The sequence below is a fragment of the Cydia pomonella genome, chromosome 26, assembly GCF_033807575.1.
Source record: "Cydia pomonella isolate Wapato2018A chromosome 26, ilCydPomo1, whole genome shotgun sequence".
Classification (NCBI taxonomy): domain Eukaryota; kingdom Metazoa; phylum Arthropoda; class Insecta; order Lepidoptera; family Tortricidae; genus Cydia; species Cydia pomonella.
This window is the reverse complement of record NC_084728.1, coordinates 5,102,157-5,116,177: the sequence shown is the minus strand read 5'-3', so window position 1 is coordinate 5,116,177 and position 14,021 is coordinate 5,102,157. Positions and strand designations below refer to the sequence as shown.

Below are 14,021 nucleotides of genomic sequence, written 5' to 3'. Positions count from 1 at the left end.
CAGCAGTAACAACAAGCAAAGTTCTTGTCTACAACAGTATACTCACAAGAAGTGAGCATTTGAAGCTTCTGGACCCCTGCGCGTGACAGGTTGCCCCATTGGAACCCGGGCGCCACCGGAGTGTATACAGCAGTAACAACAAGCAAAGTCCTTCTACAATAGTAAACTCACAAGAACAGAGCGTTTGAAGCTTCTGGAACTCTACGGGTCACAGTTTGTCCCATTGGAAGTATTGGGATCCTGGCGCCACTGGAGTGGATACAGCAGTAACAACAAGCAAATTTCTCACAAGAAGCGAGCTCTTGAAGCTGCTGGAACTCCGCGGGTAATAGCTTATCCCATTGGAACCCGGGGGCCACCGGAGTGTATACAACATTAACAACAAATAAAGTTCTAGTACAATAACAATATACTCACAAGAGGCGAGCTCTTGAAGCTGCTGAAACTCTGCGGGTGACAGCTTGTCCCATTGGAACCCGGGCGCCACCGGAGTGTTCGGCATGATCTGAAACAATACCATACGTTAGGTACATAAAAATTTCATACTTAATTGTCGTCAGAAATTTGATACACTAACTCTTACACAATCAAAAAAAACAATCATTAATAAAATACTTAAGAACTAAAAATAATCTATCAATAAACTTAACTATAAATAAAACTAAACCTAAACTAACTTACAAAACTTCTAAGGTCTTCTAAGGTTCTAAGAAAAAAAATGTAAAAGAAAAGACAATTTACAAGCATTGTTTTTACTTTATGTTCGCATAAAAGAACAATACAAATAAAATAATAATAATAATAAATATTATAGGACATTATTACACAAATTGACTAAGTCCCACAGTAAGCTCTATAAGGCTTACAAATAATAAAAACAATGGATACAGAAAACAGTAATACAGAAAATAAAAAGAATGGATAGTATTCAATCGCTTCCATATCCTTTTCAGCACAGCTTTCATAGAGGCCAATTCGGACTTACATATCGGTATAAAATAAAATCATAATCCCAGCGCGCACAAGTTTTTTGCAGAAATCGCGGCGGCTTCCTCACACAACGTATCAGTATTTTAGATTTAAGCTAGTTATAGTAATCCTCTGTATACATATATCCATTATGTGTATAAATAAATAAATAAACAACACATGGGCGAATATTAACAAAATTGCACCATTTTGACATCAGAATATAAGTTCGAATTGACCCCATACTTTGTATCTGCGGTAAATTAAATTTCTTCGTCGCTACTTTCATTGTAACAATCCTTTTCAGCTTCTTTATAACGTAAAGCTGTATAGCATATAAAACTGACTTTTAGTTAGTTTAAATTGTCCAGAGTATTTCTATTTACACGGCAGTTTTACTTTAGCAAATGGCGCAAACGAACAAATTATTAAACCGGCCAAGAGCATGTCGGGCCATGCTCAGGGTAGGGTTCCATATTTATCCGTCCGTCAAATTAGCCTGCCTTTAAACGGAGTTTGGGGAAGGGGGCTGCTATCAGTGGGTATCCTATAATCCTCCTATCCCCAGACAGGGTCCCCCGTCATCAACTCCTCATTGAGCTCTAGCAACCTTACTCACCGGCAGGAACACAACTGTATGTTTGTGTAAAAATATGTATTAAGCTTTTGTGTATAAATTTCCATATGTTCGTGATTTTTCCTATTGAGCGAAAGTCAATAAATCAGAATTCAAGTGAATGAAGTCACTAGCAAAAATCCTCGAGGCTGCTAATTAAATTTTTATGAACGGTATCTAAAAAACCGGTACGATTTAAAAATAAATAGAATATCATATGTCAAATAACATTTTCGACATACCTAAAATAAGTTTTTGGCAAAAATTTAATTTTTGGTTAAGCTTTTATCGCTGACTGTACCTTTCTTTCAACAGGCAACTAATACTCATTGAGACAATTCTAAAAACCCCCAACACAATTATTAGGTTGCGTTGTTTTATCACAGAGTTCCTGTGGCTACCTCTTGTCTCCATCATCAGATCAGCTCGATGGTACCATAATATTGCATTGTCACCTGACTTACATATGTATGCAAATTTTCAGCTCAATCGGAAACCGGGAAGTGGATCAAATTTAACTTGCAAGATTTGATTACAAACAGACAACGGTCAGGTGAAAGTAAATAAAAGCTTGTAATAATTAAATATACATGATACTGCTATGTATACAAAATATGATTACGACATAGAAGGTACCTAAATCTGATTATATAAGTATTTATACTTTATAAAATATATAAACATAAAATTTAAATTTATTTCAGAAAAATAGTGTACCTAGATAATAACGACTCCATTTTCTTCTCTGTTCAAATTCCCACCATATACTTTCCGTACGCTAAATATAACACAGATTATACAGGGTGAATCGATCAATCACTCGGACATCTGAATGGTGCTTTATCTCACGCCATAATGCAATAAGCAGCATCCGATCTTTAGCAATTGGATTTCGATTTGACATGGCACAAATAAATACAAGTGAGATTTAGGGCATCCGCTCGCTGGCGCGGTTGCACGGGCGATTGGGTTAAAGTGCCGTAGGTTCAGAGTGCGGAGTTTGGAAAAACCGTATCGCTTTCGTGGCAACCGTATTATTGTTGTTTGCCAATAATTTAATTAGCAACCGTTGATGATTTTCTCTAGACTGACTTCAGCGATTTGAATCCTGGTTTTATGATTTTAGCTCAATAGAAAAAATCACGAACATAGGTCTAACACGCACTTTAAAAATTTGTAACAATTATGCAAAAAAGCTAAAAATTTGAAAATTGCTCCTAAAAATGCGCAATTTTATTTTCGATGTGAATTCAGCGATTACTTTTTTCTTTTTTAAAACTTCCAACAAATTAAAACTCAAATCATGATATCCGCGGTCCCCAGCACGCACATTCATCTCGCTCACGCTTATGCTCAGTGAGAGTGATAGATGAACACGAACCTACGGAAACACGAAGAATAGTATGAGGTGGTATGAGTAACGCTAACTGGCGCGGACGCGCGCGGCAGATTTTACCTACAATGGCAGCCGCGTGCGTGCACCCGCACCAGCGGACGCCCGCACTCTGCTTTACAATGCATTACTTACAGCTACACCAACAATAGTTATTTGTGCAACAAGAGAGAAAAGTTGGTTTTTCTTGCAAGTGTTGTCACGAGACGTAAAATAAATTTGCTCTCGTGTGACACTTACAACTTTTCACCTCAGTAGTGAGAACATATTAAAGGTTAAAAAAATTCAACATCAAGTAAAGTTAACCACATTTATTTACGAATGTAAATTCATGAATATGAATGAAAGGCATCATCATTATGAAGAAAGCTTGTCTCACTCCCTGGAGTGACTGTTGAGGTGAAAATATGTTTTTCAACGGAAGAATTCATTTTTGTAAATCTCGCGCAATAAATTCAAACTATAAACTAGTTTTCCAGCGCTGTTATACGTCGGAAGTAATGTCGTGCTGCAATACTGCTGCTGTTAGTGGAATCCGTTTTTTCCCGAAATGGAAATTACATCAAAAATGTACGTACGTTTGGATAGGATCGCAAAACTATTCTTCCCACTTAACGAAAAATAGTATGAGCAACGCTGACTGGCGCGGGTGTGCGATGAATTTTACCTACAATGGCACCCGCGTGCGTACGCCCGCTCCGTGCACCCGCGCCAGCTGACGGATGCCCTCAGACTACACCTGCAATTAGCAGCAGTATTGCAGCGCGACATTACTACAATATTTTTCCCATTTAACCAGCTCACCCATTCCGTGCACCCGCGGACGCCCTGAACCCGAACGATAGCGAACAGCTCCGCTGAAAAGCCATCGATCAATCGGACATCTGAATGGCGCCCTATCTTCCAAGCATAATGCAATTGCAGAGTATACAGGGTGGCAAGATCGAAGGTAGAAGGTACGATCGAAGAATTTGACTTGTGCCAATTCGTACACAAATTTATATTATACCTATTATACAGGCTGATTCACGAGACGTGAGCAGGACTAATCTTGCACACTCAGTAACTGTTAATTGATCGGTCCTCGTCGTATTTAAGTAAAACAAGCACACGTTTTCTTATTCAAGTTTATGGTGAGTACAAATTTAATTCACTATTATGGTCAGTTGGTCACCCTACAACACCTAATTAATAAATATAAAACCTCTTTAACTGTAATGACAGCATTTTGCTTATTAAGAAAATAAGGTGTCAAACCTGAGTGATATAGGAGTTTTCAAAAGTAACCAGACTCTGATGACATTCAATTTGACACTTGTCACAGAGTATCGGTATTTGAAATATTCTAATTGTAGGGTGACCATGCATTTCGTAAATAAATTAATAACTTTTGTTTCAACACGATAAAACATAATATTAATCTCACTAATACTGATACGAAACACTTGCTTATAATTTAATAAATGTGCAATGTTGATCCTGCTCACTTATCCTGAATCACCCTTTATTATATGTAATACTATATTCAATTCCAGATAAGATTAGACAGAAGAAGAGTTATTCTCTTGTCGGTGGAGTATCTTCCAGCTCTCCCTATCTTGCACCAGCTCTTTGCCTTTTTGATACGACACGACCCCTACTTTTTGATACGACACAAACCCTACTTTTTGATACGACACGACCACTACTTTTTGATACGACGCGACCCCTACTTTTTGATACGACGCGACCCCTACTTATTGATACGACACGACCCCTACTTTTTCTTTCACTTAATCTAAGTAACTGCGTCGGGGTTTTCCTCTATCTTGATTGTGCTGATCCGCCCTTCCAGTATAATTTTAAAGAAATGGCCGTGTCGTATTAAATGCCCAATCAGTTTCCGTATCTATTTTCAATATTGTTCAGAATAGAATGAAGAATAAAGAAATACATTTTATTGTTCGCGTAGAAGTTTAACACTTTTCCATCACGTTTTTAACCATTTAGAGGTTGAATTTCAAAAAATATTTTTTGTATTCCTTTAACATTTTTAGATTAATTCGTCGGTGGCCAACAAGCATACGGCCCGCCTACACGAAGCACCCTGAGTAGAACTTTATTATTAAGACAATACCAATATTATAAATGCATAAAGTAATTTTGTTTGTTAAAGTCGCGTAAATTATTATATGAAGCAGACGTGTATATGGCTAAATTCTAACTTACTGTTTTTCCTTTTGTATTGCAATCCAGTGACATGTATATATATCTAAGGGCCGGTTCAGACGGACTGCAATCCGGCTGCAATTTGTATGGAAACTGCAGTTGACGTGCAGTTGGCGTGCAGCAGCGTGCGTTTTCCATATAAATTGCCTCCGGGTAAGTAGCCCGTCTGTACCGCCACTAATAAAATAAATTGGATCCAAGTACGTCCTTAAACTACATTCAAAAGAGAGGTACTTAAGGGCACTGTGTATGTCATCTCGCTTTGTGTGGTAGGGCACAGCACAGCGGATGTCATTCCAGATCTAGAGCAAAGCCCAACTGGGGAAGTACCTCCACCTTACAGAAAACCGCAGCCAAATAACACTAGAGCCTGCTCATAGTGTTGTGTTCCTGCCGGTGTATCAGGTTGCCAGGGCTCAACGAGGATGCGGAGTATTAGGGTCTGGAGTTGCAGACGTACATACGCTACGGAGACTGCTTACCATCAGGCGGGCCGTATGCTTGTTTGCTACCAACGTCGTTAAATAAAACTTATACAGCCATACAACTTTGCGGTTTTTTATCAGTGTTCTGATGGGCGGACAAAGCCGCACTATTTCACACCTTAACCCCTAAAAACGACGATACTAACTTTATTACTTTCTTTACCAGATAAAACTACTTGTCGTCAGCAATGGAAGTACCTAGGTATGCGGGCGGGATACTCAGAATGACCTACACAATAGAGGTGTGGTTAACATTTGTAACGATCAAATTAATTCAGACTTAACGTTAAAATTTCATAGATATTTGACATATATATACATATTTTTTATATATAAAATTATAAGAGCGACTCGGGATCAGGGCTGTGAGGGTCTCTCAGTAACAGGTACAGCCGCCGATGGGCTGTTGCTCGTTTAGCGCCACCCGGAGGACACGTGCAGGGTAATAGGGGCAATTCCTGCGGACGTGAGCAACTTCATCCTCCCATGAAGACTTGCTCGCTCCTAGTGAAGACGCAGCCCTATGGGCCAAGACATTGGATATAGTTCTTTAACTCTTAATATTCTTACCTTAAGCGACTCGAATCTTTCCATACGATTAATAATAATATATAAAATTTGTATAAAATTTGGCTGGTTTGAAGAGCTAGTCGTTTCATTCGGTAGCAAAGTTCAACTCTCGTGCCTTGAAACCTTCGCAACGCTAAAGATTCTACATATTGAACCACCCGTTATGCTCGTGTTCAAATTGGGATCTTTCGCTTGCTCGGGTACCAATAATAGCACGACGAGTTAAACCACAACTTTGCACACTTATTAATAAATATTTCCATTAAAATTCAACATAAAATTATTCCACATACACGATACAAAACCTTAAATAAAGTTTGTTGACTAAAGTAATTAATATGTAGGTAAGTAAAGATACAGTTTATAAATTTTGTATACAGATGTGAATCACAATGAAAAAAAAATATTAAAAGGACATTATTACACAGATTGACTAAGTCCCACAGTAAGCTCAATTAAGGCTTGTATTGTAGAAACTTAGACAACGATATATATAATATATAAATACTTAAATACATAGAAAACAGCCATGACTCAGGAACAAATATCCATGCTCGTCACACAAATAAATGCCCTTACTAGGATTTGAACCAGGGATCATCGGCTTCATTGGCAGGGTCACTACCCACTAGGCCAGACCGGTTGTCTAACGCGTCCAACTCGTTACCAATTGCGCCAGCTGACCATCCGTCATTTACCGCAAAATTAATCATTGTAAGTATTGCAACTGTGACGTCACTAGCGACATCTGTGCTTTAAGGTTTACAACCTTAACCAACTCTGAGGACATGCGTTAGCGCATGACTTGCATGACCACGTTGACCAGAGTTGATCATCGTTGTTAGGGTTCCGTAGCCAAATGGCAAAAAACGGAACCCTTATAGATTCGTCATGTCCGTCTGTCTGTCCGATTATGTCACAGCCACTTTTTTCCGAAGCTATAAGAGCTATACTGTTCAAACTTGGTAAGTAGATGTATTGTATAAACCGCATTAAGATTTTTACACAAAAATAGAAAAAAAACAATAAATTTTGGGGGTTCCTCATACTTAGAACTGAAACTCAAAAAATCTTTTTGCATCAAACCCATTTTTTTTTTTTTTTTTGCATTTGCATTTGTGTGGGGTATCTATGGATAGGTCTTTAAAAATGATATTGAGGTTTCTAATATCATTTTTTTCTAAACTGAATAGTTTGCGCGAGAGATACTTCCAAAGTGAAAAAATGTGTGTCCCCCCCCCCCCTGTAACTTATAAAATAACAGAATGAAAAATCTAAAAAATATATATGATATACATTACCATGCAAACTTCCACCGAAAATTGGTTTGAACGAGATCTAGTAAGTAGTTTTTTTTAATACGTCATAAAATTTAAAAAAAAATTGTTTTTCATCAAACCCATACGTATGGGGTATTTATGGATAGGTCTTCAAAAATGATATTTAGGTTCCTAATATCATTTTTTTCTAAACTGAATAGTTTGCGCGAGAGACACTTCCAAAGTGAAAAAATGTGTGTGTGTCCCCCTGTAACTTCTAAAATAACAGAATGAAAAATCTAAAAAAAATATATGATATACATTACCATGCAAACTTCCACCGAAAATTGGTTTGAACGAGATCTAGTAAGTAGTTTTTTTTTTTTATACGTCATAAATGGTACGGAACCCTTCATGGGCGAGTCCGACTCGCACTTGGCCGCTTTTTTCATTGTGTTTGACATCTGTACCTATATACAATTTATAGATTGTAATGTGGTTCCACAATAAAAAAGGAAAATAAATATTTACATCAAAGATATAGTTTTTCAAATACTTGTTTTATTTTCTTTAAGCACGCGTAGGTGTCCAGTGGGGGCTTTCCCCTATCTATTGATCTTTTATAAACCTCTCAAACTCACCTCGGAACCCCAATCCATCATCCTTTGACAAAACACCGGTTCAAGTTGTTTCTACATAAAGATATCAATTTCTTTGAAACCGATCCTAAATAAAGACCGTTATGCAAAATAAGAGGTTCCGGAACCAATTGCTTTCATTTTATGGTTCTTTGGTGTTAAATTACGTTTTTGTGATGGAAATCGGATTATATTCATGGAATTGTTTGGTGTTCATTACTTTATTGATTGAGATTCTTTGCCGATTAGATGAGGTATTAAAAGATATATTTTTTTAAAGATGAAAATGTTTTATTTGAAACAACACAATCTAAAAATAAAAAAAAAATTTAAACATGTCAAATCGACTAAAATATCGAGTATTTAAGTAAGTAAAGTAAGTAAATATCCTATATTTTGTGCACCGCACAGTTAAAATACACAAAAAATGAAATACAGTTAAAAGCTAAGTAACAACAGACGGTCTTATCGCTAAGAAGCGATCTCTTCGAGACAAGCTTTGGGTAACAGGAAACTATGAACTTATTGACTTAGTCAAGTCTGAAAATATCGATACGAAAAAGGTGCTAAAAGTATGTATACACTAGGTACCTTAATAGGCAATAAAGTCGTGTATACATATTTTTGGTACTTTTTTCGTATCGATATTTTCAGACGTGACCGTACCTACTTAATATACTCAAATGATCATTATTTATTGGTCAATCAAACTAGTGTCTTTATTATATTATAATTATAAAAAAAAAAAACAAAAAAAAATACGGTCAATTTCCGTGAGGCGCAAATGTGCAATGCTTTGAGCCAGCATAGTGTATGCAATGTCACAGTCTCTTAAGTTGCCCACCCATTATCACTCCGCCTGCATACTGAGTCGCCAATTGTCGGATTGACGAGCACCGATCCGGTGGTACCACCGCGGTGGTGGGTATTAACCAGGGATCGAATACCGGTATATTTTTCATACAATATAACCGGTATTCATTTCAGGATCTCGGTTGTTTATTTATTTTTTGCATTTCACTTAGGTAATTTGATAATTCATGGTCCTTACCTAAATAACATTCTAGAACATCAAAGAAATATTTCGAATGCTACGTGATTTTTTGATTAATAGTTATACCGGTAACGATCCCCTGGCATTAACCCACCGAGTGCCTACTTTAACAATTCGATTCAATTTAATTTATTTTATTTTGGACCATGTCCATAGTGTTAGTGTACATTCCCTTAATTCTATGTTAGTTAAACCTACATTACTACTAAATTATAATGAATTATTAACTAAACCTCTGTGTCCCATATGTACACCCTCCCAGTGTTTCCAGAAGGCGCAAGCAGTCGACTCTAACACTAGGCGCAAGAGGCTATTGGAATTAGGAACTGTCACGCAATAATCACGCTTTAGAAGTTATGCATCTTACTTTGTTAATTATTAATTTACGTAATTAATGAATTAGGTACCTCAGCTTCCGAATGCGATGAATTTTTGTCTGTGTCCATATTCACTACTAACAATCTAACACAAATATCTTAACACACAATACTTAAAATTATGACCATTCACAAACTAAATAAAACCGCTATGATGTCGCTCTTACTTATTACCAATATAAAACATATTTAAACTTCAATGTTTTGCATTAAACACTCAAAAACGTACATAATATCACCACCAGCACTCATACAAATAAAACTGACATATTAAATTCTTATGTCAATATATTTTTCCATCAAAGTTTCCTCGTAAGTCAATACATAGGAGGAAAAAGTTAACAAATATAAGTATGACAACACAACTCCATCAAGACGTTTACGTACTAAACAACCTAAATAACATTAGTCAACATTGATACTTGCAAAAGTTAGGTTCAAGATTCGAATTATAAAAGTCTAATTAATGCCTAGTTGATTCATGTTCTTCTTAAGAGCGATTAGCTGAGCAACTTTTCAAATCTCGAATTTTCGAAGCTATGTTTCTGTCGCGCTGCCGTGGGCGGGAGTGCGTGCGTGGGATAAGGACAACTGAAGCTGAGGACTAAAATTCTCACGCAAAAAACTCAAAAATCGAGGTTTCGCTCTCGACCTTTTCCTCCTCCAAAAACGCAACCAATCATTATGAAATTTTGGATACTGCAAGAGGAATAATAATCTATGCCGCAATGTTATGGTTTTTTGGATATTTGTTGTCATCTTATCCTTTGCTGTATGTACAATTTTTTTTCCGACAATAAATGACTTATTATTTTATTTTTCATTTTTGTATACTGCGCCTTTTTTTGCAGCCAGTTCCATTGAGCCGTTTTTGCGATTTTCGAGGCGCTTTCGAGTTTCTTCAAAATAAAATAATCCAAAAAAACAAAACATAGCGGCACAGATATTGATGACAATGATCTTATTTGAAAAAAATCATTGCTCTAGGTTAAAAATCCAAGGAGGAAACAGTCGAGAGCGTTTGTATGGAAAATCGCAAGTAGGAATTCCTTTAAAGTAAGTTAAGGTAAAGTAAGTAAAGTTCTTTATTTGCGTAAGTAAGTAAAGTTCTTTATTTTCGTAAGTAAGTAAATTAAGTAAAGTTCTTTATTTGCGTAAGTAAGTAAATTAAGTAAAGTTCTTTCACTCTCGCTGAGCATAAGCGTGAACGAGATGGATGTGCTCGAGACCACGGATATCATGTAATTGGATTTTAATTTTGTGATCGCTGAATTCCCTAAAGCATGATATTGCTCGGTTTTACGAAAAAATCTCATTAATAGGGTTCCGTACCTCGAAAGGAAAAACCGGAACCCTTATAGGATCACTTTATTGTCCATCCGTCCGTCTGTCTGTCTGTCAAGACCCTTTTTCTCATTAATACGTGGAGGTATTAACTTAATACCTCCACGAATTCCAGCTTAATACTATTAAGCTGGAATTCATATCAAATACTCAGGTCTACTGTCCCTTGAAGCTGTAAAAAATCAAACTTCTAAGCTAACTACTAACGCAACCAAAAGATACAGCCGTTTATGCCGCAAATTTCCGCAAATTTTCGACTCTCGCAAGGGAATCAAAACCTACAGGGTACTTCCCGTGAACTCAGAATCTTGAAATTTGGTACGAAGTAACGTCTTATAGCACAGATAAAGGAAAAACTTGCGAAAACCGTAAATTTTTTGTAACATCATATAATATATACCTACAGGTTTGTGCGGAACCCTCGGTGCGCGAGTCCGACTCGCACTTGGCCGGTTTTTTTAAGTTTTTGTGCAAAATTTATAATAATTTTTAAAGTGCATTACCACGAAGAATCACGAACATATTCTTTTCTATTGAGCGAATTTTAATTCTCAGAATTCGAATCACTGAAGTCCCTAGAAAAACGTCTTAAAAAATTCTTATTAAATTTTTATAAAGAAGCGTTACGACTATTCAAAAACTCCTTTCAATATGAAAACAAAATCGATGATTATCCAAAACCATATATTTTCACAAAAATTTCATGGGGGTCAAATGAGTAGCTTTTACTTGCAAATCCAATTTGATTCAATACAGTCTCCTGGGAGGGGACCCAAAGGCATTTGTTTCGTTTTTGAATTTGGAACCTTTAGTTAAACAACAAAAGTTCATAATTGATTGTGGAATATGTACAAAAAATTGTACGAGGGGTCTCAGGAGGATAGGTATAGCCTTGGTTTGAATCATATAAAGAAAGACTAGAAGAATTGTATATGTTATTAGACTAACAAAATTATACACCGAGGGTACACATACAACCCAACAGATGTTATCCACGCATTCCTGAGGTCATGTGGAGAAAAAGTTATATAACTTTTTGTGAAATTCGGCAAAAATGTTTATGTGTGTGCGATGCGTTATTTTTTTCTAATATCCCTCAGTAGGTAATTAGGTATATCTAAACCAACTCACATATGGACCCGAGCCCATCATACCCCTACCAATATCCTATATACACAACCAGCTAGACCTACGTCACAGACAACTTCACAATAAATACTGGAATGAAATGGACACATGCAGGCAGACTAAGGATTTTCTACCGGAACTGAACCACAAACTCACCAAAATACTACTGAAAACACCTCGACACCAACTACGTAAAATAGTAGGATTAATTACAGGACATAACACACTTAACAAACACCTACACAATATGGGTAAAACAGACAGCCCCATGTGCAGAGCGTGCATGGAAGAAGAAGAAACAACAAAACATATTCTCCTAGACTGCAAACAGGTAGAAGTATACAGGAACAAATACCTAGGGAATCCGTGCACACTAGGAGAGGCAATTAGCAACCTGAAAACTTTGCTAGGCTTCGTGGAGGAGCTGGGGTGGTTGGAGTAGCGCTACCTCGTTTCACGCAAAATAGGCACAATGGTTGTCGAGTTGCGGAAAATGCCCAGAAGCACTAACTAACTAACCAACTCACATAGAGGCAGCGCCGAAGCTAAAAAGGCGTTTTTCAGTGAGTTTTTACTGAAACAAATTTTCACAAGAATTGTCAATATCTCTAAAACAAGGCCAATTTCAGAAAACTTTGTATGACATTTTAGTTTCTAAATGCGGTCAATAATACACCTTTAAAATATACCGTATTATACGGGCCCACAGTGTATAAGTTCTTCAAAGCTCGTAATAAATATTGATTTTATCTAAACGCCATTCAACACAGCACTGAAACCGATAATGACAAACGATACCGGTAATTCCACGTTATCCGGTACCGGTATCTGATTTATATCCATATCCAACATGGCGGATAATCGATCGACGTTTTAAATGGCTGGAAGCTGCGTGAATTATGTTATTACTTTGATAAAATTGAGGGTATTTAAGTTTAAGTTTTAAGAGTATATAATAAAGTATCTTAAAGATATCTGATTTCTGGTTTATATGCAACATGAAGGATACATCATTGATAAGGTTAATGCGGCCAATTCCGGCATAGGGGCAATACAGTTGTTGTTATTGTTGTTCGTCCTAGGTCACCCCGGAGGTGCATAGGGCCTCCACAAGATCCTTCCACGCCTTTCTATTTTGAGCAACCGTCTTGACCTCGTTCCAGCTTAGTCCTACGGCTCGCAGCTCATTCCCTACACTCCGCCTCCAGGTGTGTACGGGTTTGCATGCTCGGTTTCCGCCTTCAGGCCGCCACTCAAATGTGATGCTGGCGCTGTTCGCAGCTCCTCTTCGAAGGGTATGTCCATCTCCATTTCCGCAGCGCTACTTCTTGGGCGATCGGAGGTTGGCGGCACATACTCCACAAATCCTCATTTCTTATGGTCTTCAGTTAGAAAGTGCGGAGGATCGACCGGAGGGAGAGTGCACGCGCGTTGCCGACCCTAACACTCCGAACCCTCGTTGAGCTCTTTCAACCTTACTCACTGGCAGGAACACAACACTATGAGTAGGGTCTAGTGTTAGACGCTACTGTAAGGTTCCGTTTTTCTGATTTTGGTTACGGATCCCTAAAACCAAACAGTAACGCAGAGAGAAAGTCGCTTGCTTCCCTTGCAGTATTTGTTTCTTCTTGCAGTATATATTTTGCAATTTCTACACATTTCGTGTTTTATCTGTATTTGGCCGTATTCTACGCTGTAAATATTTTATTATTTCATCTTTTGCGTACTGTTATTTTGTGAATATAAATTCTGCAAGCAGGTTTAATTAGGGATTCGCCTTTGTATTTTAAATACTTGTTTGATTTTTCTACGAGTCATAAACTAGCTATATTTGTTATGTAAGTAAGTATTCTTTATAGTGCACCATACAGTGAAAAGCTAGGTAATAACAGGCGGTCTTACCGCTGAGAAGCGATCGCTTCCAGACAACCTCTGGGTATACTAGGTAAACTTCTTCTTATTCCTCGCGTTGTCCTGGTA

The 14,021-nt window shown here is 37.3% G+C and overlaps 1 protein-coding gene across 2 annotated transcripts in view; it reads right to left on the bottom strand.

Annotated features, from left to right (window-relative positions):
• Positions 1 to 14,021, bottom strand: part of LOC133532149 (diacylglycerol kinase 1) — a 255,031-nt gene that overhangs the window by 109,465 nt on the left and 131,545 nt on the right. The window contains exon 2 of one of the 2 annotated variants that reach the window (XM_061870680.1): positions 418 to 505. In XM_061870680.1, the coding sequence (XP_061726664.1) occupies positions 418 to 502 (85 nt within the window). In that variant the 5' untranslated portion in view covers positions 503 to 505. Of the gene's footprint in view, positions 1 to 417; positions 782 to 14,021 lie in introns of those variants that run through there. The other variant, XM_061870681.1, reaches the window with a different exon arrangement.